The following is a 27,138-nucleotide window of genomic DNA, read 5'->3' as shown; positions in this document are numbered from 1 at the left end:
GCCATTGCTACCTAGCAAGGCTTTGCACGCACGCAGCCTCTCCTGCATTAACAACAAGCTTAAGAGCTTCTGGTACTGCCTTAGGTGGATATGCATCGACTAGTTTGATACTAAGTATGTAGTGGACTTTTGGTCCCTCTTTCTCTCCATATGTATCTTCATCCCCCCCGCCTCCCATTTCGTCCTCTTCTATACCCTCACCCATCGCTCCTATAATATGATGGTGTAACTCTCCATCACCTCCACCTTCGTCCTTTCCTACTTTTGCCTTTCCGTTTTCGTTTATTGTTACAGCTTTCATCGCTTTATCTTCCTTAACAAGATGAACTTTAATCATTTTTAAAATTTAAATTATACGTATCATTATATTAATAATTTATTGTGAGTCAGTATATCACGTAAGTAAACCTTAATGTTTGTTAACTCATATTTGATGGAAAGGATTTATATATTATATTTTTTAAAATATAAAGATTATTTTAGACATTAATAAATCATAAGGACTTAAGTGATTTTTTTGGCCTGTGAAGATTATTGAATAATTTTATATGGCTTGAGTGTGAATATATTGGGATTTGATTTTTTTAAAATTATCTAAAATTATATTGAAATAAAAAAAATCAATAGAGTTGATATTTGTATTATATTTGTCTCGTGTACTTAAAAAAAATCCAAATTTGGCATTAGAAGGGCTTATCCCACTTTTATATACATATTTACTCTATTATTTTTTTTTATTAATTTTATAAGTTTTCATAGTCCAATTTGACATATAATTTTCACTTAACTTGTTTATAAGTGTAACACTATAAAATTTATCTAATTCATCTTAAAATTTTCACAATAGAAGGAAAACATAATATACATAATTACTCTTTTTTTTGTTATTTTAAGATTTTTTAAGTCTAATTTGATGAAGGATGAATAATTAGATTGATGGTATTTTTCTTTTCTTTTTTTGGATATTTGAGTACATTGGGCAGCCTGCCTCAGTAAATATTGTAAAAAGGAATGAAGCTGATTATTACTAAAAAAAAACTTATTATTATTATTATCGGTTTTTCCAAATTGTCCAAACATTTATTTTTGATACTTTTTGGACATTTCTGAAAGCTTGGGGGGTTTCATGATAAATTGCCCCTCGTGCCGGTAAGTTGTGCTCATGCATTTTATAACGCATCTCTTATCGTGTGTCAGCACTATCTCCCTAAATCCCTCTCGCTAAGCTCCCAAAGCGCATGGCCGCCTCGGTTCCCCACCAACAAGAAGCTAAGCTTCACTGCTTCCTCCAATGGCTTCAGGTATCTCTCTCTCTCTTCGCCCCCGTTCATCGGTCTTTGTGCTTCTCTTTGCTGGAGTCGTTTGATCCGTGTAGCGAACATCACTTCTTGGAACGGAATCGTAGGCCAACAGTGTGGAGCTGCGAGGCTGCTGCATCCGATACTGTGGACCAGACAAGGGCTTCGGCGTCTTCGCCACCACCGGCAACATTGGCGACGGTAATCATCTCGATTTCCCATTTGCTCTGCGCAAATTTTCGCGCAAAACCCTAGTCTCGAACGATATGGTTGGTGTCAGTTTGACCATGTTTAAACGAGTTTACACTAAAGCTTGAACGATTTCGTAGGTATCGTCATGGTTGTTCCGCTCGATTTGGCTATCACGCCCATGAGGGTTCTCCAAGACCGGTTGGTTGGGCCGAGATGCAGGGCCTTGTTCGAGGAGGGCGACGTCGACGACCGTTTCCTCATGATGGTGTTTCTTATGGTGGAACGCGTGCTTCCGAACTCGGTGTGGAAGCCGTAGGGATTCTATCCTCCATCTCAAGTTACCTTTTTGCCCTCAGAGATTCTACTTGAGAGATCGAGAATCATGTTTTCATTATACTTGTCGCCTATGCTTGGGAACACACAAAATATGTTTCATCTGAAGTTAAGGTTCAAGTGTAGGTACTTTGAAGCATGCATTTTCTGATTGTTTTTGTCGTAGGTACCTTGATTTGCTTCCAAGCACCTTTGAGAGTACTCTTTGGTTTACGGAAGATGAACTTGCTGAGTTGAGAGGAACAACATTGTACCGAGCCACATTGGTACAGGTATCAGAATGTTCTCATTGATGCCATTTTAGAACTGTAGCTACATAGTTTAGATTGTTAGTCATTGCTAGGTTGTTTTTTATGATGCAGCAAAAACAATTGAGAGCTCTATTTAATGACAAGGTCAAAAGCCTCGTTGAGGAGCTTCTGCAAACCGACAGAGATTCAGATAGGTGGGTTAAAATTCTCTAAACTTGAAATTAATCTTCTAAAGATTTTGGTCACCTTAGAAGGTTTTTTTATTTTTTTTGAAGTCTCTTCCTATTGAAGCCACAACTGTCTATTTCTGTCAGTCTGATGCTTGTGATCACTTTTTATTGAACTCAAAAATATAAAAAAAATATTCAAGAATAATGGTTTTCGAGACTATGTTATGTTTGTGTGTCATATCACAAACTTGACATTTTAGAATGAAAAAGAAAAAAAAAAACCATACACAAATTTGTTAAGGGTTGGGATCGTTTTATATCTATTACTGAGACTCTGAGAGTAGCTAATTTTTAAGCTCACTCTGTTGTACTCGATCAAACACACAAATGTCAAAGCATTGTTGGGTACTACACAGTCTATTACATCCTCCTAATTACAGAAACTTTATTCTCAAATTTTATACATACCCCAACTTGGGAATAATTAGGGAGATCTCTCTTATTCTTTTTTTAGTTGTTGTGCCATCTAATTCTGTCTGATGTTGCTATAGTGTTTGTAATATGAGCATTCAATTTATGTATACTATCATGCTATTTATACTGCTATAATATCATTAGTAAGAGGCCTTTGAGTCTACTTTCTTTTAAAAAATAGAATAAATTTTCATTATATCAAATAGCATACATGACGCCCATACGTGGACTCAAACTTGAGACCTATCACTTGTGCAACAATGGACTAACCAACCTCTCGATAGAGACCCCTTGAGTCTAAATTGTTTAGCCATTGTTTCTTGTAAATTTTAAGTTTTACATATTAATTAGGTTTTTTTTTGGTAATATGTATAAGATATGAGTTTTCCGTCTCATATAATGCTATTCAGTTGGAAATTAATGGTTTGGGATCGTGATGAAGTTTCTTTAAATAATATGTGCCCTTGTGAACTTTTTGCATTCCTACTAAAAGTTCTACAGGAGTGAATAATTATTTTACTTTGTAAAGGCATTTTGGTTGTATCTACCATGCTTAATCTAGGTATGCCTAAGACCTGTGGTAAAAGATTAGTTATTTCTTCTTTTAAATTTTCTTCTCCGGAATTCTTCTCTAGGATTTTACTGAGCTTGCTACTAATTTCCACAATCTGCTTAATGATTTGCCAGAACCATTGAAGTGCAGTTCGAAGACTTCCTTTGGTATGAATTCTTATATTCTTGCTAGATGTTGCTATAATTTACACACTTATTCTGTACTAGACACTTATTTGTTGCAGCTAATCATGGAATAAAATAAATGACATTTCATTATCTTCAATCCTTGTACATCGACTGCAGTTCCTAGTTTTAGGGTATAATTTTGATGCAAGTTATAAGTTGATTGTTTCTTGTTTTAGATAGACCTGCAAATTTAAATTGCATAGTAAGTTGTATATGGTTTATCCAGAAATCCGTTTGGAAATTCTCTTTGATGAAGACTGCAGAACTTTTGGTTTAAGCACTGACCATTCAGTAGGTATGCTTATCGTGCTTATATTGACTAGCAAACATTGGCATAAAGAAACTACTTAAGTGATTAATATACTAGTAAGTACTAAGGCCAATTCTAATGTGTGCTTGTGCAATTTTATGTTAAAGAGTTCTAATGCAGATCTGCAAATGTTCAGTTTTTGATTCAACAGAAGTTCAATGGTAAAAGTTGGGCTTGTTAATGTATTAAAATCGTGCCAGTTCAAGCAATTCTTTAATGATGAAGATAATCTTATTTGGATTTTGATTCTAATTCTGTAGTTTGGAATAAAAAATGAAGAAAATTGGTGCTCAAATTTGTTGGGATCTTACAATTGAATGATGCTCCATTTTATGATATAGATCAAAATGGCCTTGAAACAACTGTTGCTACCTTGGATTGGGACCCTATAGGATCATAACAAATAGGTCCGTATCAGGGGTGATATGAGGACTTGTATGAGAAGATCCAAATTTTGTTGTATTTTTGCTTATATCAACCTGTTGATTTGTTAAAATCCTTTTCATGTTCTGTAATGAGTTATATGTGATAATCACTATACAGGATACAAAAAGTAAAACTGATTATGGTGTTTGACTCTGAAGAATACATAAAACAAAGGATGCTATTTTATATTTAATTTAGAAAACTCTTCTTTTCTTATTACCTTATTTTAGAAAATTGTTTCCTGTGGTAGTCCCTTATTTTCAAAAATTTTGGTTAATATGAGTATGATATTTGTTTCTTGAACATGTTCGGGTGAATCAGTGGAGGCATATGTAGATTAATTACTTATGTCTCATAAAAATGCAACTTGTTTTTTGTTTGTGATTGTAAGACGTGATGCTTTACTATTTTCTGTTGGTCTTATTTTTCTAATTGATATTTCATAATTATTGATATGTTTGTTTAAAAGAATTTATAGTTTTTGAACATCATAAAATACATCATTGAGTCCAGACTTTCGTCAAATAAGATCCTAGACCTAAATTTGGGCTTAGAATAATACAACCCATTTGTTTATATTAGTTCACATGTTTGACCTATGAAAGTCCAAAAGACCAAGCATGAAGTCATTTGCTTTCAACAAGCTATCTTTTTAGATGTCTAACCATTGAGAGATGTGATAGATGTTAAACTTTGCAAGTATTTCCTTGTGTCATTTACTCCAAATGGCTAGTTGTTTTTACATCATAAAACTATAGTTTTCAATATTTACTCCAATCAGAATGCAAGATGCTCCCCATTTAATTGTAAGTTTTCTGATACATGAGTGTCTTTAGTGAGCTGTAGTGCACAAAAAAATTGTGATACCCCTTTCATTATTTGATTTAATGCAAGTCTCTGTAATGGTCTTCACAATCATAATTATGTAGTTATCGTCCAATAACTTATAATTTATCTGTCATTAGATGAGGGCGGACCTTGGTACGACAATAATGGTCCTTTACAACCTGGGAGATCGGAGTTCGAGGGAAAGCTGTGTACATTGATCCTCTTAGACCCTGAATTGGCCACACAAATAGAGTTAGATACACCGAGTTCCTTAGAGGAATATCAAGCCCATACATTATATATGACATATCATCAAAAACACGGAAGTCAGTCCATCGAAACACCGACAGCGGTTATAAGTTATAACAATGTATCTTCTATGCTAATGGCTCAATGATTGGTGATGGATGCATAAACATTCTGGATACACCGAGTTCCAGAATTGACTCCTGTGAACATACGTGTCTTGTCATCCTAAAACATATACTTCAACAAAATAGTTTATAAAAAATAGAAATCAGAATACATTTAGGTATATATGTACAGCAGAGACAAATCATGAACATAAAAAAGCATCTCATAATTACATGGAGGCTGAATTCTCAAGAAAAATAAATGTGTGAAATTACATGTTGCAAATACACATTTTTGTTCATCCACATGTATTATATAACCAGTTACAAGCATAATAAATGGTTGTATGTCCATCATAAGAATTTCAATTAATTGATATAGCAAAGTTGATTGCATCTAATTTATGATATGTCCTGGAAATGCATTGTAATTATAGCAATCTTTTCTTCTACTATGGGTTCATTCTAGTTCATATATAAAAGAGTCAATTATTAACATAAATATCACCATAAACTTACTGTAACATGATATGTCAAGTTGCGTATCATCTACCTTTAGAATATCAATGTGATTACAATGATCCATATTATTACCATCTTTTCTTGAATGTGAAAGAATCTTGCTATACCTAAACAGGGCTACACTGAACTTATAAATATCATAACTAATTTGTTTTTAAAATGCAAGAGCACAGTCACTTTCTTAGGTAGCATCAACAATATTCTAGTTGTGTCTTTTCTATTTTGTTAAAGGGAAATTTTAGTTCTCAGACTCAAGTTATACACATCTTTAGCCTTCTTTCAAACTGCCTTCTCACATAACTTTGACAGGGCAAATTGCATATTTTGGACTAGAGCTTTGAATATACCATTTCCTCGTTCTTATGTCTTCCCTGAGTCACTAGATGAGCAAGGCAAAAGTTCTCTGTCCTGTAGCAGTGAAGCCGATGCTACTGTAACTGGAAATTCTGGTGAAACATCTATTCATTCACTGAACGTCAAAAGTGAGGTTGTCATTTCTGCTGTTATTTGTCTCTCTTGTATGGTAGTTAACGATAAAGAATCTGTGGTTTCTGTGTGGATTTTCACTGTATTTTACTCAAGAGGGTGCCTATTTTAGAAGGTTTTGCTATTATCCTACCTTTTTATTTATTTTCTTAAGGTCAATCTGGTAATTCATGGGTTTTTGTATTAGGATCATGTTATCGTGGAGAACACGGCTGATGGTGCTTACAAATTAGCCAGTGCAGAGACTGTCTGGGTTGAGGGCCTTGTTCCTGGAATTGATTTTTGTAATCATGGTATGCCACATACCTTTGGCAACCAAAGCACAGCTGTATGTAGAAGACTATTTAAATTCAAGAGTCATGCTTATTGTAACCCTTGCTTTTTGTGTTGACATACCTCATTGGAGTTATCTGGCAAGTAGATTAAATAAAGCTTTTGCATCAAATTGAAATATCATCTTTCCGTATTGTAATAATTCAATCAGTTCATGGCGGTTTTTTGTCTTAAAATGATTGACATAACACAGTTACCTGAACACTAATTTTAATATGAAGGTTTCTCTCTTTTTTTTTGCTAATTGGGACTTGATTAGTGGGGTTCAAAGGTTGGCCTTTATTTAATTGCTCTAAGATGCTTTCTTTAAAAATTAAATCACTCTCTGAAGACTTGCCTTCAACTAGCATATCTCTCTGATATGAACCACATAAAGTTCAAGGTAGGAGCTTTCTTATGTTCTAGATGTATTCATGAGTAATACTAGTTTCAGCCGACGATTGTCCTTTGTAGCATGATGGCAATGTTGATGCCTTTCTACAGTGGCTTGGTATATGTTGGCTAGTATGCCAACATTCTAGCATAGCTGCATGATGCATGCTGGTACCACATTTGTGGTTTGGCCTCTGACAACTTTTACGGAGTTGCACAATAATCTTGGTTGCAAATGACAGATAATCAACATGGGTGCATCAACTAATAAACAACTTTCTGAATTGGGCTCATTAGGTAGTATTACTTTAGCATGTGTACATAAAACAGAAACAAAAAATGCCATTGCTTGGACTGACAAGTCAGAAAAATAAAGACTAAGTTTTAGAGTTCTTGAAATCTTGTGATGCTATTATTATCAGTTTCTGCAATATAAGTCATTAAGTCTGCTATTGTTTGTACTTTGTTGTAACTCCAGAATGTCTAAATAGAAACTATGTGAATTTGTACATTAGTACATGTTTCTTTATTAAAAATACACTAGACTCTGCATAACAACCTGGTATTCTCTGGCCTTATGTTGGACATTCTTGATATATACATACATGAAGCCATTTTTATTTGGCTCCATATCTATTAAAAAAAGGAATAATAAAGTAACTAGCAAACAGGTTGTAAATCACTAATGATTTGCCATCATGGAACTGGGATGAAGTACTTATCATCTGACCCTGACTTATCAGAAAAGAATAGTGTTGTTGCTGTTGCTACTGTATCTAGAGCAGTGATTTAAGTGATGCTAGGGCTATTATAAAGAGAATGATTCATGGTCTGCTAGCACAGGCCTTTTGACAGCACTAATTAGATAAAAGAAGTAAAAGAGAATAATAGAACAATAGAAAAACACTTGCCTGATGTTCTCCAGCAGGTGGACTACCTTGGCAGCTCTCTCCTTCAGCACAGCTGACTGGGAGCAGGATGGAAGTGACTATGACTGATTGAAAGGTTAGAGCAGTCTTTCGGGGAACCTGAACCTTTGTTAATGGAAGAACATGTAATGTTGGAAACTGCATGGTGCTGCCAATTAACAGACAAGGGTTTCTCTTTCTTACACCACATTGCTGGATATCTCGTACAAACATAATTTGAGTATTATTTTGTTGAAACTAATAACTAATAGGTAAACTCTCATTGGACTATTAGTGTTATTTCATATTGGCATGTTATACACCATTATTGTGGATAGACTTAAGAAACACATCTCTGCATTTTTCTTAACTCAGACTTGCATTTGTGAATGATACTTTCTCTGGTATATCATCCTGACTTTTTTTCAAGTCGCTGCATGATACAAGAAAACCACATACTATCAAATTTCAGCATTATGTTCCAGACTTCCTGGCATAGAAGGCTTAGTTTTGGAACAATTTTGTCTAGTGTTGACTTGTGGGGCAATGTTGTCTAGTTCAGTGTTAAGTTCCATTGGTGGTAGCACCTGCTTGTAGTTTCTGACTAAATCTGCTTAATTTCCATTCATTGATTATCTTGTTTCAGGTTTGAAGGCAGCTGCAACATGGGAGGTTGATTCAACGGGAGCTGTGACTGGAGTTCCTGCTTCTATGTATCTCATTCTTGGTAAAATACTACTCATGTTCTACTCTAGGTGCTGTGTTCCAATGTCTCCTTTTGAAGCTCAGTAAATATCAGAAACCTGTTCTTGGCAATAATATGAACCTTTGATATTACCACTTAAATTTGTTTTGAACATACTTGGAAAATATGTAAAAGCTAATGCTGAAATGGTTGATATATGATATTGTTTCCGTCTCGTTATTGCCTAAGCTCAGTGTTCCAAATCTCTGGAAATGCATTACCAAGGAACTTATTTGGAAGGTTAGGTGCACTGATTGATTTATGTTCTTAACATGATTCTTAGACATCCATAGTTGATGTCTCTCCTTAAGTTTGTTTGGCATTTGAAATTTTAACTGAGTGCAAATTCAACAATGAAAATCAGGTTGTTTTTTTTTTGAAGTCATGCAATTCATTATCCAGTTAAATATGGTATTTGATTTCATTTGTGTTTCTCCGCAAAAGCTGATCAGCAAAATTTTGAAGTTGGGAAGGAGATATGTATCAGCTATGGTAACAAAGGCAACGAGGTACAAACTTTGTCCATTGAATTAAATGGTTTGTAGTTTTCATTACTTCTCATTTACTGGAAGCTCTTGTTGACAGGAAACAATTTGCGGATGCATTATATGACTTTTTGCTTTTCACAGTTCTGTTTATTTTCTTGCTTTCATTAGACAGCTACTCAGCTTATCAATCTTATGTGTAAATATGAATTTTGAATAAATGTATATTGTTTTTCAGTGTCATGGTACTTTGAGAACACATTTAATTTATGAAAAAAATGTTCTACAAAGTACAAACAACATTCATGACGACAGTACTCTTCTATTTGTTTCTGAATTCGAGAACAAATTCTGCTGGATTTGTATCCAAGTGATCTATTTAGTATGGACTGCCCTTGAATGGCATGGATTGGCATATTGTTGGCATAAACTTTCATATGCCCGCCTTATGAGTATAATTAACTTTAAGATTTTCCTTTTCCTCTTCTAGCCTATCTGTGATGCATTTTTATTAGATTTTTATTTATTTTTTTTTGCTGGTTTGTTGAAATTGTTCTATGAGGCTAATATCTAATAACAATTCATGCTGGACTTATCTAGGTAGGTTGTACCTATTGTATGTACTAACATCGGGAAGAATATACACCTGAGTTGTAAAAGTTTGTGTTTGAGTGGGGTATGCTTAAATTACTTAGCCATGTCTAGTGCACACAATTGCATATTCCACCAAGTTTGCCAAGATGAAAGCATGTGCTCAAGTGGTCTATCGATGAACCTTGGTTATCAATCAAATTTATTAAAAACTCAAAACATTTGAGGATCTGGTTGTGCTTAGATGAAGAGAGAAAAGTCAGATTGTATTTAACTAAATGGATTTATTTAACTAAATGGATCAAATTGTCAGATTGTATTTAAGGTCCGCCTTGGATTTTAGCTAGAACATGTGCATTCATTCATGGGAAAGTCTGGTTGTTAGCGAATTCTTACTTCTTACTAGAATCTGTTGGAAAGCAATGATGCATGCTGTAAGGAGCGTGCATAATCAGCCCATTTCATCGTCTGCTGTCCTCGTCCTGCAAATTCTCTGATTTATTCTGCATTTCAGGGTCAGTGATCTGAAGAATTATGTCAATCTTACTATATTCCATGTTGGATTGTTTGAGAGTAAAAAGCTATTACACATTGCCTATTCTTTCCTGTAAAGAAGAAAATGGTCAAAGTCACGAGACTAGACTTTCCTTTGCCATATCACATATAAGTTTACACAACCATATATCAAGATTTTCAAGTTAGAAGATGTTGAGTTCATGCTTTTTTATATATGAATTGATCATTTTATTATTTTGCTTGCAGGAGCTGTTGTACCTTTATGGGTTTGTTGTTGATAACAATCCAGATGATTATCTCATGGTATGGAGACCTTCTATAATTTTTATAAAAGCAAAAAGTGCTTTTTGACAATTTTAGTATTTTTTTGAGAGCCGTAATTTGAGTAATATGAATCATTATGTGTGTATATTTTGTGGCTAATCTTTTGTAAAAACTAGTCACTATTTCATCTTAGTTTCATTGCATCATTTACTCCTTGTTTTTTAATGCCATTTTTTGTAAACCATACTTCATTTTTACTATTTTCTTGATTAACTTTTTTTAGGTTCATTATCCCATTGAAGCATTAAAGAGTGTTTCATCATCAGATAGCAAAGCGGAACTTCTAGAAGCTCAGGTAATCATGTTAGGATTAGTTTTCTTACACAACAAGAATAAGCCATAATTAGTTCTCTTACAAATGACATAATTTATGTAAATATTGGATGTTAAGTCTACCTAAGGTTTTATACTGATCCATCAGTTTCATGGTCACGGCTTTGTAGTGCCAGTAAGTGATTCTAAATATCGTATCTGTTAGGCACCATGGTCTATTCTTATGCAGCGTTGGGACTCCTAATTTAAATAACCAGATGCTTGAAACACCCATTACAGTATGACTTTTATGCAAAAGTTGTCTAAATTGTGTTGAATTGATTTTCTTAAGTTAGCATAATTAGCCACAGGCACTTTTCACCACTAGATTTGATATCATATCAGTTCTACCATAACATCAAGGTTCGCTGTACCCCAGTATATCGCATGGTACGAGCGATATGTATCTGTTCGATAGGGGACCGGTATGGGTGGTACATACCGGTTTATCGGTATGCCTCACCGTACCATGTGTTGGTATGTCGGTATGGTTCGGAATGTACCATACCGATGGTCGGTCGGTGCACCAGTATGGACCGGTAAGGCGAACCATTCTTAATATTATGGTTAATGAAACCTCATCATTTGCTACAACCAACAAGTTTTATGATGATGATTTGGATAATTTCAAGTTTACCACATTTTTTGATTTTCTAACAGTCACATATGTTGCACAAGATTATTTTTACATATAAGAACCAAACTTGTACAGCCTTATCTGATAGTTTCTAGTTTCTAAACTTGGCCAATTTTAGAAATTATAAGTACAGGGGAGCATAGTGCTTTTAGCTAAAACTACAGGAGGTATAGTGTAACTTAAAAAAATTAGTAATCTGATGTTTCACAAGATTCACAACTGTGAAAAGTGGGTTGATATAGAAATCCATTTACTTTTCCTGATCATCGTTTGTTCGGCCTTTAAGACAGAATTTCCAAATATCTGAGTATTGCTGATAATGCTTATGTTAACTCTTATAATGCTTATAAGAGTTATTATCTGATTTAAGTACAATGTAAATTGTATGCACTATGGACCATGACTTAATTTCTTTGTATTACCTAAACATTTAAGCTTGCCTTCTTTATGGCTGTAAGCCTATAACACTAAATACTGTGGATGATCAAGGATAGTGTTTTCCCGACCCTTTTGAGTAGCACTGATGAATTTACACTAGCACCTCCAGAATTGAAGATATTTATTTGTATTTTTTCATTTCTCAGCTGTTACTGCTGGAAATTAATTTATCACAGATATGTTGATTAGTAGAGCATTATGATATTTGATGGATTTTGCCAGTGCTTATAAACACCATTTACTGTGCTGATTTTGCTTATGAATTTGGTTTCGCCTGCAGAAAGCTGAACTGAGATGTCTCCTACCTAAAAGTTCGCTCAATCATGGTTTCTTCAGTGAAAGAAATGAAGATAGTAAGAAAAGCTTGGTCGGCCAGAGCTATAATTATAGCTGGAGTGGTCAGCGCAAAGTTCCTTCATATTTGAGCAAGCTGGTTTTCCCACAAGAGTTCCTTGTGGCTTTGCGGACTATTGCAATGCAGGAACATGAGCTTAGGCAAGTTGTTTCATTACTAGAAGAGGTAAAGGTTGTTTCTTTTTATCCTAAAATGGACATGTTTATACTTTATACTAATGGTTGGATGAGGCAGTTCATCTATTCGGTAAATGATGTGTAGCTTATCGAAGCAAAAGATCTGCAAAATAAATTTAATACTTTATGATGTAGTGATGTTAGGCAATTTGTTTAGATGGATAGTTAAACCTGTAACGATTTATACACTATTTGGTATACTTGGCATAACATAGGAGAAATATGAAAGATTCAAATATACATGTTTTAGCTGTAAAGTTATAAATGTTTTATCATTTTGTTGTGAGCATAGTTCATGTTTTTGGTTAATTTTTCTCATATGATTCACTTGGTGAATTACTGATATATTTTTGGTGGATTTTGTGGTCTCATTTCCAATGATCTAGAATTTGTAAAACTCAGTTGGAGTTGGCTGATGTTGATCAGTTAATAGACAATTTGTCAAAAGAAGAAAAGGAAAATAGAAGGATAAAGGATGGAAGGAGGCTGACAGTTACTCTAGGTGGTAGCCTTGGGAGGGGAAGAAGAGGGAAAGGAGGAAATAGTTGCTCGAGTCATTGCATTCACTGTCAACCACCAACTTTGCAATGTTCTGTTACTCGAGAGAAGAGGATAGACGGAAAGAAGAGCACAATTTTTAATTTCTTCAAACAGTCCTTCACTTGCCTATGCATTATCCAACACTCCACATGCATTGTAATTATGGAATCCCTAGGGTTATAGTGAGGCCTCTTATGCCTTAAAAAGCTGCAGACAATAGGGGTCAATTTTTTATTATTTGCAATAATTATTTACTGAAATAATATTCTTTATGATATATTAACTTGTTCATAATAAATCCATCTTGCGTACTTTTTATTGTTATCTTCCATATCTTCTTTTATATTTCAGTTTTCCCTGTACCTATTTGCAACGTTAAATGCCATACGTAACATGAAAAAAATTCTTTTATCGCATATGAATTGTATTTTCTCAAATTGCTAATCAAGGTTGCATTAGATTTGTGGATGAAAGCATATTACAATATGACATGGTCCACATTTTCCTGTTATCCTTTATTATTAATCAACTTCATTTTTAATGTTTTACACATACAGCTTCAAGTAAGTTTGCCTTAGGTTCATATGTGGATCATCTCATCATCTTACAAGATGTTTTTTCTGATTTGACACAGATTCATTAACTGGGTGTGAACAAATTACTACATAGATATTTTCAGTTTATGATGCCCTTGATTTTCTACTTTCTTCTTTTATTTTGACAAGCTTGGTGCATCTGGGGAGGAAAGACAACCATCTGATAAAGATATCCAAACAGCTATATGGGAAGTCTGTGGGGATTATGGAGCCTTGGAACTGCTTGTTGAACTTCTTCGCATGAAGTATTAGTCTCATCTCACATGTGCATTTTTCTTTTTTCTCTGTGATATTCTTTGTCATTCTTAGGTACTTTCATTTCTTTCTTCTTTGTCACTCTTACAGATATGGATCCTAGGTAGTCTAAATTAGGTGAACAATTCATGGTTTGTCAGTTTTGTCTGACATCTCTATGCCTGTTCTTACATGATAACTAATGAGATTAAATTCTCTCGAAGTACCTTGAGCAATGACTTAGATACTGTAATACTTCCAATGTACTGACACATTAAAAGATCATTGTTCTTATTGAGTATACTGATTCATATTTTCGATATCAGTTGGTGATACTTGTCTGATAAGATTCTGGTACGAGTACAATACTAATATATAAAACCTTGTCTTGAGCTGACCTTTCTTTTGGAAGCATGCCTTCCATCTATCTGTTTCAGTGTCTTGTTGTTTCTTGATGTGTAATATTGTGACAATCAATACAGATTAGGGAACAATTAGTCATGCCAATAGCCTCCATATAGATGATGTGATATGCTATGCTGGGAAATTAGCATGCAGATTCTGAAAATAGTATCTAGCTGTGCTATTCTTTTATTTGGTTTCTTACATTTTATGTTTGCAAGGATGACGGAACTTGAAGAGGGATCTGGAACAGAAGATTATGATGATGAAATTCTTACAAATTTCTCCATCATGAAACTTGAAGATGTTGAGAGGTATGCTGAACTAGCTTGAATTTTATGATTTTGTTGCATGTCAAGTACAAAACCATTCCAAGAGAAGAAATATAGTTATCGTCAAATGTTCAGCAAGGTGGCTATTAATTTCATAAGAGTTTATTCAATCTCCCTTCTGCTGACCTTTGCCATAAGCATATTCATCGGGCAGATTCTTGAGGCTACTGAGTTGTTTCTGGTGTTGACACGGTGTTTTGAGTTTAATTTCAATTTTGTTGGTCTGAACCATAAATAACTCCTGTGTAGTTGTTCCCTTTGTCATCTTATTATATCATATTCATCACCATATACAAGTTTGATTAGTTTGGTTATATATGAGCAGTCATATGAGTGCAATATGTCACATTCATCATCTTTTAGTATCGAAAATGTAGATATTTGAGTGCTGCATCTGCTGTTGCAGGCAAGACAAAAAACATTATCCATGGCATACCTAGTGAGACATCTATTGAACCATATATTGTTTTCTTCGCAGGAGCAAAAGGACAAGTGAAGGGGTGTCAATGAGCAGAACTCGATGGTCCTGTGTGGTGTATAGGAAAGGCCAAAAGCAGCTCACTCGCCTGTTTCTGAGGGAAGCCGAACAAGCACTGGAGCTCTGTGCAAGAGAACAGCCATAAGCAATGCTACCTTCTTAGCTGCTGCTTCATCTATAAACTTTTCTACCTTAGCTTATTAGTTCACTAGAAAGAGATCCTTTTTGACATTAAAGTAATAAGCTATTTACATTCTTCTTTTAGAAGCTGTTCTCACAATTGAATTTGTCAAACTGGCTTAATCCTCATTATTATCTTTTTTCACAAGAAAAAGATTACTTAATTTTGAATCTTATTGAGTATTATGCTCCAGCCGATCAAATTCATTGGCGATTTGCCTTTCCGAATCTTAAAGAAGCGAATGTTCCCATTCAAATTAGCCTTGCGGAATTGTTATCGAATCGGGGGGTTGGAGCCCCGCCAACCCAACCACTACAAAACCCCTTACTATGCTTTGTCGAACCGGATCGAAACCCTTTCCACATCCGCCGGTCGCGCCTTCGTCCATGGGCGTCGGGGAGCCTCTTGCGATCTGTCGAGTCTCTGCCATCGCAACGAGGGCGTCGACCTCCTCCGGGACGAGCGCGTCGCCATCGGCCTCTCGCTCCTTGTAGATCAATCGTCCAGCACCTTCTTCGTCGCCGTTTCCAAGGTACGATTTCTTGATCCGGTCCCCCTTTCTCAGTAAGAAGACGGATGGTTGGGGTTTTTGATCCGGCCCCTTTCTTCCAGATCTCGGGGGTGGACGCTCGCTGCCGAAGCCCGCGGAAGATAGGCTGGATGCAACTCTGATATAGCATCCGAATCAGGTCTTCAAGACTCTATCATATATGTACGGGTGTGAATTATGAGCTGAAGATGACGCATCTTCTGGATTCATAATGCACTTGTGTTGGCTTCCTTTTGATGGTTACTTTTAGTTGTTTATTTTTCAAGATTTATATTACAGATAGGCGAAACAAAGAAGCTTACTGGATCACATATATCACAAATGTGGAAACCTAGGGGAAGAGGAAACGAAGTGTATAGTGTTTTCTAGTTTCTGTTGATTTGTGCCTTGTACATTGCACACTCGCACTCTCGCCGCTAGAGTAGTTGCGCACATAGTGTCTCATGGTTGCACTCACTTTTGTATCAGGTTGGTTTAAGGAGGCCTCTTAATGTCAAACCACGCCCTTCCTGCTGCTGGTCTCCGATCCCAATAGATTTCTGACGGTCTGGCAACCTAAACTAAGTTTTGTGTTTATAGACAATGAAATGATAGACTGCCGTAAATGATATGCATATAATCTACAAGGGCATCTAATGTGTTGATACTTAGGCCACAATTTAGTAAATATTTTTTTGTTCGTATATTATAATCTTCTTTGGTTTTCAACTTCCTGAATTGAGGTATTCTCAAATGCCTAAACATTTAAGTTCTATTGAGGCATTGAATTGATAATGACGAGCTGAACAAATAAAAAATGGCAATGTACAAATTTAATTTGCTTGTAGTTGGTATATTTCTGAAGTTTTGATGGTTTAAGATTGATTAGAACTTTGCTCTCATTATTTACAATTAGTTTCTGTTCAGGTAGAATCTTCTCTTTGTTTATATTGACTCTCTTCCTTTCATGATTTAATCTGTTTAGTCATTTTATCGCCTTATCTTAGATTCACGAGTAATCTATGAACCTTTATATCCTTGCAACACAACATTGCCCAATGTACTCTGCAGGAAAGGAAGGCCTTTTGTGTAGCTGGATAATCCTGAAGTTGAGGATCTGGTTGAGTTACTAACTTGTTTCCAGCACCATTTTGCTATCTTATATAGTCAGAGGATGCTTCCTTCCGATTACTAAAGAGAAATGAGAGCTTGTTACTTGACCAATGTTAGTTTTACACCATCATGTGGGTGGAGATTATACATGGTCATCCTTGCTAGGTCAAATGGCAGAGAGCCACCTTTAGTACTATCCTTCATACTCTCTCCATTGACCGAACTGAAGTCAGCCAGGCTGAATTATCAGGATCTGATGAGTCAACCGATCCATCAGATGAGCCAGATGTTCCTTCTGCTGGATGATGAATGCTGGTTTCTGTTGACCGACAGAAGCATTGATCCTGCATACGTTGCACATCTCAAAGAGGTCAATGGCTTATTGGAAGAAAAGGTATCCACTATATTTTCCTTTTCATAATGATTTTTTTAATGTTGTAACATTATTCCAGTAATATGACATTCGTGGCGCAACACATTTGCTTTCTGTCTTCTTTGGCAATCAAGGGGCACTTTGCTCATAGACATTGATGTGTTGCTTGTGAGCTGATCACCTCTAACTTGATAATCTAAAGCAAACATAAATCAACTGGGCACTCTTCTAAACCATTCATTCTATGCAACTTGATGTACCCGAGGCTGTAAATTAATGATCCAATCAAGGGAAAGTTCAAAGATATCAAATTGGATTGGCATATCCAAAGGTCAATATGTTGGGTTCAAATTAATGTTTTTAAGCTTCGGTTGCTACTTTTTTCAGGTCAAGGGCAGGCTATATTTGTCAATTAATCAATATGTCAAGTAGGCACTTGATTTTAAGGAGGCGATAGTTGTGTTTTGTATGAGTCAATAGAGTCTTAGTTGAAGAAGGAAAAAGAGGTCTGGTTGCTTGTATGAGAGAATATTGGCTTCATAGCACACATACTTTTTACTATTTCTGGTCTTTCTTCCTTTATTGCTACTTCAGGTCTACTAATCTTCTTCTCTTTATCTCTCTATGCAGCTATTCTATCTGCTTGCTACTAAATTAGAGAACTATTGGATTTTAAACTGACTTTAGAGTTTTGATGTAATCGTGATTAAATTTTAGTGAACTATTAGTGTTTTACGACGCTGCTGGGAATCTGTTTTTTGTTCCTTTTGTCCCACGTCTCTATAGATTCTTGCTTGTTTCTTGTTTTCATGTGAATTTGAAGAGACGATGTCAAATGTGGTGGCCATGGATTAATTTGTAGATCCATTTTGGCCTCTTTTCTCTGTATCGAAATAGGAATACAGACATGCATGCACACAGAATCTGATCCATTGAGTCTGGCTTTCTGAATCCTAGCAGTTATTCACCTCGTTTACTTTTCGGTATTAATCGCATGGTAAATAAATCTGTTTTCTGCTCGTGTTATTTCAGGTGTCACCAACGTTGACCGTGAGGGCAAGACATTAACCAAAACCCTAGTGGAAAAGACTGTTTGACGTTTGACCGAATCTGCAGAATGATTCAAGTGGGGTTCGTCTGTATTTCTCTCTCTACCCCAACACCAGAAAGTGTGAAATATCCGATAGTGGCGGACTCATGGGATCTTCCTGGCAAGTGTTCATCTGTACTGTGACATTACTCTTTTATTTATTTATGTATCTATTTTTGACAGCCACAGGACTTCTGTTTCTCGCAAGTACCAAATTGCTGCCCAGAGTTGATTGGTTCGCCGGTGGACACAAGGAATTCGTCGGTCATACAAAACCACATCAACAGTTACACGTAAGATTCTGCATCCCCTCCGATTCGTACGGACCAAATTACTTTTCTTATTTGTCTGCTGCTTTCGTACATCAGTTGTTGATAATAGATGTGACATGTGGCAGGCTTGTCACCGATGGCTGAGATGTTAGAGGAGACCAAATTACCGATGGCTGAGATGACTAGGAGAGTATGCATTAATTTCCTTTTAAATATAAGTCATCTCGTTCGAACCAAAATTGGGCACTCTATCTATCACAATTTCACAGTAGCTAATATACATGAAACCTAACATCGACCTGGTCAGGTGCCACGTTGTCGTCTCCATCATCATATGGAGTAGCTCCACAGCGGCAGGTCGGCGCCAGCATCGACATCATCCCAATTGTACAGCAGCGGCTCCACCAGCAACTCCTCCGCCATACTGGAGTAGTAACAGTATCCCAAATCCATGTCGTCGTAATTCATCATATCAAACGCGCCTCCGCGGTAGCTGTCGCTGCCGGCGCCCGCCTCCGGTGACGTCGGGGGAGGTGTGGCCGTCGTGGGCAACGATGGTGATGCGTGTGCTGAGCTCTCTGTCATCGGGGGGGACGCAGCGTCGCCGCTGGAGTCCGATGACGGCCGGAACGCCTCCGCGGCCTCCGCCGCGGCCCGCGCGATGTCCCTGGAGCTCGAGAAGGAGGGCGGAACGCGGAGGCGCCACGCGGAGTCGGCGAAGTTGAGACAGGCGGAGCGGCCCCGGAGCATCATCGCAGCGACATCGTGCGCGCGCGCCGCCATCTCGGCCGTGGGGAACGTGCCCAGCCAGATCCTGGTCTTCTTGTTGGGCTCCCGCACCTCGCAGACCCACCGCCCGGCGGCGCCCCTTCGGCGGACGCCCTTGTACACCGGGTGGCGCGTCTCCCGGAACTTGGTCCGCCCCGCGGGCCGCTTCGGCGGCGCCTGCGACACCGTCGAGTACAACCACGTCTCCCCCGAGGAAGGCGAGCTGGAGCTGGAGCTGGAGCCGGAGGAGGCCGCGGCGCCGTCCCCACCATAAAAGGTATCCATTCTGAAACTGAGATGCTCTGCAGTCGTGCGTATGGTCGAGCGTTAGTGAGAAGGGGGGTGTTTGGTGTTACTGGGGAGTAGTGGGGGAGCAAGCCGCAGATATGTATATAGTGGCGGGCGCGGACGTCGCCGTCGTAACGCGGTTGCACGAACAGCTGGATAAAGGCGAGCAAAGGGCTTTTACGGCTATCTTTTAATGGGAAGGAATGGGTGCCTGGTGGGGCAAATTAAATTGGGACGTGGCGGATGAGGCGAACCTAGACTCGGTTACGCAACTCAGGTGTCCGTTGTCACTGCGCTGGCCTCAAGTCTTGCGCACATAAATTATTCCCTACGTGTCCCAAGGGAGGCGGGTTGGGTGCAGTCAGGAGAGAGAGAGAGAGAGAGGCGGGTTCGTGGGCAGCGACGGTGACGCGTTTGCCGCGTCCGTAGACGCGACGGGGCCGCTGCTGCTCCTCGGCGGATAATTTACTTAGATCTTAAGAAAAAAAATTCCTAAAAATAATAGTTGGCTAATATTTTTGGGTAGACAGATATAATGGACGACCTATTTATTCGGAATTATCCGATTAATTCTGGGACGCATCGCTTGAAATGGTCTGACCTCCTTCGCAATAAAATGTATTGTCAATCCCGTCTGAACCCTAAAAGACGTGTTTTCATTATTAAAATTAATCAAATTAGACTTGGTTTGACATGGTGAGTTATACCAGTCTAATTGAGCCCAACTTTCAAGTCAATTTTCAAGTAAAATTATTCTGAAAATATTTTCCAAATGGGAGGGCTTTTTGTACGGGCGTGTGGATGCATCTACATATCAATTAGTTCAATTAAAGAAATAAAACGATTTAAATACATCAACTATGTAATATTTTATGATAAAACTATATATATATATATATATCTTCGTGTTTTTTATTTGTGCATCAAAATTTATCTTAGTGCATATATTCCTATAATACTTAAAAACTTATTTAAATAACATTGTCGTTAATTCTGTTAGATGAACGTTAGCATAACAACATTGAAACTTCGAATGATATAAATACAATTAAAAATATTACATTTTAAATTTCTTCCAAGTAGTAAATTTTTTATTTGTCTTTTTAGATTTGAAGTTTAAAAAAAGTATAATGTGTGGCTGATAATGATTAATATAATTTTATTAGACAAAAGCTAACAGAAGTGATGATTTAAATATTTTAATATATATTGTTAATTTTTAAAGGAGTAAATATACCATTTCCAAATTGTCAAAAGGATACATGTGTGGAAGGCCCTTATTCTATTGTCGGAGGACCTGACCTTTTTCCGGATACTATGAATTCATGTGAGTTTAATATGTGTCGTTGAGATAGATTTATACTATGGATCCGATCAACGCTTCACGTGGTTTAACGTGATCCATTCACCCGCCGACCCATCGAAGTAGGGAAGCAGCGCCCACCCAGGAAGGAAGCTGCAGTCCCGAGACCGCCAGTTTTATACTACAAGACAAAAACCGACTTTGGGCGGCAGTATCTTGTTGACGCCTTCAAAGATTTCCAATATCATTGAGTCAAACATAATAATGCAGGTATCTCTTTGGAGCACGTTTCTGACAGTTAGATTTCGGTTGGGCCGCCCGCGCACCTCACGCGCGTTGTGGTGGTATGGGCGGTGACAGTTGGAAATCCATGTCCCCCACCCCACCCGTCTCGGTCATATGGTCGCCAACCAACGTTGCTCTGCTCTGTCCCCACGAAGCTTCTCCCCTCTCCCCTCTCCCCTGCCCAACTAAGCATCATGCATCATCTGTCGCTCTCACTCTCTCTCTTTCTCTCTCCCTTCTTCTGATTCCAAATTCAAACTCCTCGCTTGCTTAAAGCTCCTCCCAAAGGGCAAGGGAAGACCCCTCTCGCGGTCGCTTTCTTGGATCAAAAATATTTTCCCTCGTTCCCTTGCCGTCTGCTTCTAGTATTCCATTGTTTCCATGTTGCCTTATTGGATTTATAAAATAATAAATTATTTAGACATATGATTTGACATTTTAGGTATCAAACATATCCATCCTTGATTAGATTGGTATCAAACATAGTATTCTGGTTCTTTACACTTAAAAAATTTATATTGGCATTACTATAGTTACGAAATTGAAACATCTAGGTTTATGTCGTTGATTTTATCAACGAAAACATAAAAACAAAGAACAAAAATATAATTTTAACATTTTAGTTCATAGTAGTGGACGACGTCAGTGGTGGTAGAGGATGATTTTGTTGGGGTTACGAGATGGTTGTTATGGATAAAGAAAGTATTGACGAGAGGTGAGGGTCGTTCAGCATCTACGTAGATGCCAATACAACTGTCGAGCGGTCCTTTTACTTCTCTGTATATATATATCAATGTTGACGTAATTGTCGAGCGACCTTTTCGTTATTTGACATTTGCATCAATGTTGATATAAACATAGAGTAGCATCACTTGACAATTACGTCGACGTTGATATAGATACAAAACGGTTTTCATCTCTCGTCGTCGCTCTTCTCATTCACAATAGTCATCCGTGGCTCCCTAATGATACCATCAGCACGATGTCGTTCGTCACAAAGAATTGGAATATTAAAATTATTTTTTTTATTTTTATTTTTATGTTTTTGTTGATAAAACCGATGACGTTAGTATAAATGAATCTAGATGTTTTGCTTTTGTAATTATATATGTGTCATTATAACTTTTTAAAATATAAAGATCATGGTACTAAATAGTTTAATAAAAAGGTAATATGAAATTAGTCACTCATAGCCACAACTTATAAGTGAAAAGTTGCAAGTTTTACAATTTCCTAAAAGAGAAAAATGGTGACATTTTCAATCTCCAAGGAGGTATGCAGATGGTTAAAGCACCTAAACTGCAGTCAAGAGGTTAACAATCAATATTTGAACGAAAAACAAATCAAGAAAAAGATCGCTAGGTTAACCGCTGAATGGATCTTGTGGCCTGTGAGGTTCCGTTCCACCTCTTCTTCCTCCGTCACTTGGTGTGTCTCCCTTACCTGTTTCTTTCTTTCTAAACGAGACGGAGATGGTCACACTGTCATCTCTCCACATCTATTTCTATCGATCCAACGGCATACATCTCTCGTTTGACCTGTCTTTTATCATAAAATAAGTACTTTTCCTTGTTACAATCTCTTAGAAATGTAAACTACACACGTCTAATTTTTTATAAGTTATTTACAATAGGTTCAAATCAAAACTCATGTCAAAAAATAATTAGATTCGATTATGATTATTGAAGAAAAAAAAATAAAACACCATCGATGTCTAGAAATAAATTTGAGGGGTTAAAAAACTTAAGAATAATATCAGAATAGTCTCTCTTTAGTGTCTTATCCTTTACAGTAGCCTCAGCCTCTAATAATTGGATGGGATAAATGAGAGTGAATTCATGAGGCCGGTCATACATGATATTTGGATATGATGGGTGATTGACAGGACATCCATATAATTATCATGGTGATGATGGTGATATATTCATGATACGAATTAAAGATATAAGATCCTCCCTTGGAACTCACGATTTCAGGTGCATGCATGTAGAGTGTGGCCTGGAGAGCTTAGCTGTGTCCGCACTGTCTCGACATTTAGTGTCTCGCCTTATATTCTATTCACAAAATTAGGTGTGAACAGAGACCGTGGACTACCTTCGTGATCGAAACCGACCCTAACTCACCCATTAAACTAAGCGGCGGTCATACGGGCGGCGGGCTTGGTTGCGTTGAACGGCCGGTGGCCCTACGTGTGGTGCAAGATACTCTCAAGATACAGCACAGCTTCTTGACCTTGGCAGCCGTCATGACCGGAATTGTTGGATTCTAAGCTTTTGGTCGTACGAAGGGGACACAAGATGGATGGAGAGATCTTTCTCGTCATTTCAACTGTTCCTACGAAATCAATCACAAGGCATGAAATCATCAGCAGCAGAGACATCAAACCGATAAAGAAGAGCCGACAAATCTATCACTGGCTTCTTGTTGCAGTCGGTAGTCCTCGATGTTTCAGAGAGACACTGAAACATGGAGAGAGAGAGAGAGAGCTCGCAGCCTATCTCCTGGCGAACAGCAAGCTCCGAAGCCTCCCCCGTTGCAGTCGCTCGAGCAACTTCCTCGCTCCTGGAACATCCACTTCCGCCAGCTTCTTCAGATACCCGATCCCTCCGTGCGACACCATCATCTTCTTGCACCGCTTGCTGGACGACAGGATCAGCAGGCAAGCCACCGCGTACTTCTTCGCCGTGTTCTGTGGGGTGGGGTCGAGCAACCGGACCAGGTTCGCCACGCCCTTCTCCTCCTTCTTGGCCTCCCTCGCGTTGTGCGGGTGGGTCATCAGGCTGGCCATGGCTTGTGCCGCCGCTTCCCTCGCGCCGTTGCTCTTGGCATCCAGCATCTTCACCAGCAAGGGCGTGCAACCGGATTCTCCGACCGTTCTCTTCGCCTCCGCCGAGCTTGTGATCTTGCAGATGGCGGCTGCCGCCGCCTGCTGTGCCCCCGGGGATCCATCTTTCAGCGCGTGTACTAGGCGAGGAAGCAGGCCGAGTGAGATCAGACGATCCATGGGCGCGGAGCACACCAGGTTCTTCAATGCGCCCACTGCTGCCTCCTGTGGCGAGGGTCCGTCGATGTACGCCAGGAGGCTCCGAACCCCTCCCTCCGACACCACCCACCTCCTCAGGCTCTCGTTGCTTGATGTTAACTGCTGCAGACACCCGGCGGCGTGCGCCTTCGATCCTGACACCACACTGCAGTCGAGCAGGTTGATCATGACACGGACGACTCCCTCGTCCGCCAGGCTCTGCCTCACCTCGGGCACCGCCGACAGGTTCTTCAGCGCACCCGCAGCTGCCGACTGGGAGGTGGAGTCGCCGACCTGACAGACTTCGATGAGAGGGAGGATCCCACCGTGGCCGGCGATGGAGCGGGCGGTGTCGGCGGAAATCGACAACCTCTGAAGCGAGATCACCGCCTTCTCTCGGGCGACTAGGCTACCGGATTCCAGAAGCCGGATCAGCGGCGGCAGCACCCCTTCGGAGACCAGCAGATTCCCGCAGTTTTCCGACTCGGTGAGCGAGTATACCGCGGTGGCGGCCTTCTCGCGGACCTTGGGGGAGGACGCGGTCAATAGGTGTACGAGGGCGGAGACGTTGCTTCGGCACAAGACCGCCATCACACTCTTGCCGTCCTCCCTCATCGCCTCCAACAGCCCATCCAAGGCCCGGTGCTTCGCCTCGGCGTGCCCGATCTGGAGACGGGCGAGAAGCTCGCAGAGTTTCGACCTGGAGAACTCCGCGTCGCCTGGCCGAGCGGGGGTGGAGGCCGGAGGGGGGCCTGCCTCGCCGAGGACGCCGGTCTTGACGAGGAGTCCGCAGTCACGGAGATTGAGGTCCAGCTTTCCTGACAGCGCGTCGAGGTCGCTCTGCATCCGGAGCTTGCCGCCGTCACCGCCGCAGCAGCGGTCGGCCAATTCGACGGCCTCGGACAGGGTGGCGGCGACGGACTCGAGGAGCTCGCGGCAGAGGGCGTGGCGGGCGAAGCAGGGGTGGGTGGAGAGGTCGGAGAGGCAGGTGGGCACGCGCTCGATCTTGGAGGCGATGGACTTCCATCGCCCGGCGAAGCCCCTGGCGGACCGGGCCTTCTCGAGGGCGGTGGGGACGAGGAGGCGGGCGCGGGAGAGCCAGTCCTCCACCGGCATCGCTGCGACGTTGCCGTCGGAGGTGTTGTGCTCTGTTTCTTCCATCATGACTCGCTGCTGCTGTTGGTGGTGTTGATCCCGCTGATCTGGGAGAAGAGCAGAGGCAAAGGATGAGCTTTGTTTGTTCCTCCTTTTCTTCTAAGCAGAAGAAAGAAGAAGGTGACGAGAAGCGCGATGACTGTTGCGTTAAGAACGGGAAGAAGGTGGTTTTTTGGGTTGGATTGTGGGGGATCAGCAAAGCAACATCAACAACAAGAAGAGTAGCAGAGGCAAGGCTTAGTGGAGAAGAAGCGAGTCAAGGGACCGAGTTCAGGGCCAGGCCGACGCGGTCCACTCGGACTCAGTGGAACCAAGGCCCGTAGGATACAACGAGCGCGCGTGCGAGCGGCGATGAGGGCCATATCGACATTTCACCTGCGAGGAAGTGGCTGATGATTTGAAATGACGATAATGCCCCCGTAAAGGTCAAAAAGCTTCGCATCATTCCATCAGATCGAGGGCCACTGTGGGACTCGATCACCACGCCGTCGGCCGCGAACCGGCATGAACACGGCGGTCCAAGCGAAGGTTGCCCGACCTAAGAGGAATTCGACAGAAGGGGAGAAAGAAACTACCTTCGACCGGATCGTTCTGTTGTGGTGGCTGAGAAACGTGGCGTCCAGAAACGGAAGCGGTGGCGACGGCGACGGCGACGCCCGAGCCCTTCTTCTTGTTCTTCAGGAAAGCGAACGACGCAAGGGCGAAAAGGAAGATAACGGAGAGCAGTGGCTTCTCCTCCCGAAGCAGAAGCGATAAGACAGAGCTCACGCGCATCAAAGAGGAGGAGGAGGGTGTTGGGCGTGAGGAGGAAGGCAGGAGAGTTGGAGTTGCCGTTCGGGATATTTAATGGCGTCCGTTGCAGGGGCCGATCGATTGGACGGCAGGGACGGGTTGATGGGCCATCCGACCGTTATGATGCTCAAATTTGAAAGGCCCCGGGCTCGTCAGCCTAGGTCACTCGTGACGGCCCTTGTGATTGGTGTTCTCGTGGACCCTACATCATCACGTGACTTTCAACCATTGGGAAGACGCAGTTCCCCGAATGGCGGCTCCGCTGAGACAGAAGAGCCAAGCTGGATGGGCCATCACACGTGGACTCGTGCGGAATTTTTGAACGGGGAGCCGAAGGCTGCGATGTGCCGCAGGAACAATTTAGTGAACGGACGCGAGGGCGGTGACCTACACAGGACAAGGCGGCGAAAGGCGTACGACACACGACAAGCAAATCTGTGCCGCAGGTCCACGTGAAGCGGAGAAGTTGACAGCTGACTGCGGCAGCCGTAAGGCACATTACACCCCTGAGAAGATGACGAATTCACGAGATTGCCACCGCCTCAAAGGTGGCGTCGGCGACTAACACGACTTCTGATGCATTTCACGGCCCGGGTTGTCCGACGAAGGATGCGTCGCCGTAAGCAAGGATTCACGAGCTCTACAGTGTGGATTCAGTCCTTTTGGCCGGCCTGATCAGAATAAAACGGTGCATGATAGTTCACATGAACCTAAACTACTTGGGTTTATAGTCGACCATCTATTCCTCGAATAAAAAGAATAAAAGAGGAACCAACCAACATAGTGGTGACAGGAATAATGTAGTCATT

The 27,138-nt window shown here is 40.0% G+C and overlaps 3 protein-coding genes across 7 annotated transcripts; 1 reads left to right on the top strand and 2 right to left on the bottom strand.

The window, feature by feature from the left end:
- Positions 1 to 1,177: 1,177 nt before the first annotated feature.
- LOC135616762 (uncharacterized) lies at positions 1,178 to 15,531 on the top strand. Of its 4 annotated transcripts, none has more exons than XM_065116318.1 (16): positions 1,178 to 1,301; positions 1,406 to 1,499; positions 1,628 to 1,802; positions 1,990 to 2,095; positions 2,186 to 2,268; positions 3,406 to 3,438; positions 6,208 to 6,385; positions 6,572 to 6,677; positions 8,644 to 8,724; positions 9,187 to 9,251; positions 10,581 to 10,637; positions 10,882 to 10,953; positions 12,326 to 12,565; positions 13,842 to 13,957; positions 14,570 to 14,662; positions 15,159 to 15,531. In XM_065116318.1, exons 1-16 carry the CDS (start codon positions 1,239 to 1,241, stop codon positions 15,301 to 15,303), a joined length of 1,707 nt encoding a protein of 568 aa, XP_064972390.1. In that variant the 5' UTR covers positions 1,178 to 1,238; the 3' UTR covers positions 15,304 to 15,531. The 4 variants fall into 4 exon arrangements, with proteins under 4 accessions (XP_064972390.1, XP_064972391.1, XP_064972393.1 ...); XM_065116320.1 differs by having other exon boundaries at positions 1,181 to 1,301; positions 1,376 to 1,499; XM_065116319.1 differs by lacking the exon at positions 10,882 to 10,953.
- A 3,378-nt stretch (positions 15,532 to 18,909) lies between these two features.
- On the bottom strand, positions 18,910 to 19,855 carry LOC135616763 (dehydration-responsive element-binding protein 1G-like). Its single transcript, XM_065116322.1, has one exon. It carries the CDS (start codon positions 19,767 to 19,769, stop codon positions 19,047 to 19,049), a length of 723 nt encoding a protein of 240 aa, XP_064972394.1. The 5' UTR covers positions 19,770 to 19,855; the 3' UTR covers positions 18,910 to 19,046.
- Positions 19,856 to 23,606: 3,751 nt separating this feature from the next.
- LOC135616761 (vacuolar protein 8-like) lies at positions 23,607 to 26,339 on the bottom strand. Of its 2 annotated transcripts, none has more exons than XM_065116314.1 (2): positions 26,113 to 26,339; positions 23,607 to 25,584 (listed from the first exon to the last, which is right to left on the bottom strand). In XM_065116314.1, the coding sequence occupies exons 1-2, from the start codon at positions 26,309 to 26,311 to the stop codon at positions 23,855 to 23,857; spliced, it is 1,929 nt and encodes a 642-aa protein (XP_064972386.1). In that variant the 5' UTR covers positions 26,312 to 26,339; the 3' UTR covers positions 23,607 to 23,854. The 2 variants fall into 2 exon arrangements, with proteins under 2 accessions (XP_064972386.1, XP_064972387.1); XM_065116315.1 differs by having other exon boundaries at positions 23,607 to 25,912; positions 26,113 to 26,251.
- Between the last annotated feature and the right edge of the window lie 799 nt (positions 26,340 to 27,138).

The sequence above is a fragment of the Musa acuminata genome, chromosome BXJ2-7, assembly GCF_036884655.1.
Source record: "Musa acuminata AAA Group cultivar baxijiao chromosome BXJ2-7, Cavendish_Baxijiao_AAA, whole genome shotgun sequence".
In the NCBI taxonomy this organism is placed as follows: Eukaryota; Viridiplantae; Streptophyta; class Magnoliopsida; order Zingiberales; family Musaceae; genus Musa; species Musa acuminata.
This window is presented reverse-complemented; position numbering and strand designations above follow the sequence as displayed.

What these genes read in the sequence shown, in the direction of transcription:
- LOC135616763 (XM_065116322.1), bottom strand. Translation starts at nt 19,769, where the DNA reads ATGGATACCTTTTATGGTGGGGACGGCGCCGCGGCCTCCTCCGGCTCC.
- LOC135616761 (XM_065116314.1), bottom strand. Translation starts at nt 26,311, where the DNA reads ATGCGCGTGAGCTCTGTCTTATCGCTTCTGCTTCGGGAGGAGAAGCCA. An exon ending in ACAGAACGATCCGGTCGAAG is followed by an intron (nt 25,585 to 26,112) that starts GTAGTTTCTTTC and finishes CTCTTCTCCCAG; the next exon opens with ATCAGCGGGATCAACACCAC.
- LOC135616762 (XM_065116318.1), top strand. Translation starts at nt 1,239, where the DNA reads ATGGCCGCCTCGGTTCCCCACCAACAAGAAGCTAAGCTTCACTGCTTC. An exon ending in CACCGGCAACATTGGCGACG is followed by an intron (nt 1,500 to 1,627) that starts GTAATCATCTCG and finishes ACGATTTCGTAG; the next exon opens with GTATCGTCATGGTTGTTCCG. An exon ending in CGGAACTTCTAGAAGCTCAG is followed by an intron (nt 10,954 to 12,325) that starts GTAATCATGTTA and finishes TTTCGCCTGCAG; the next exon opens with AAAGCTGAACTGAGATGTCT.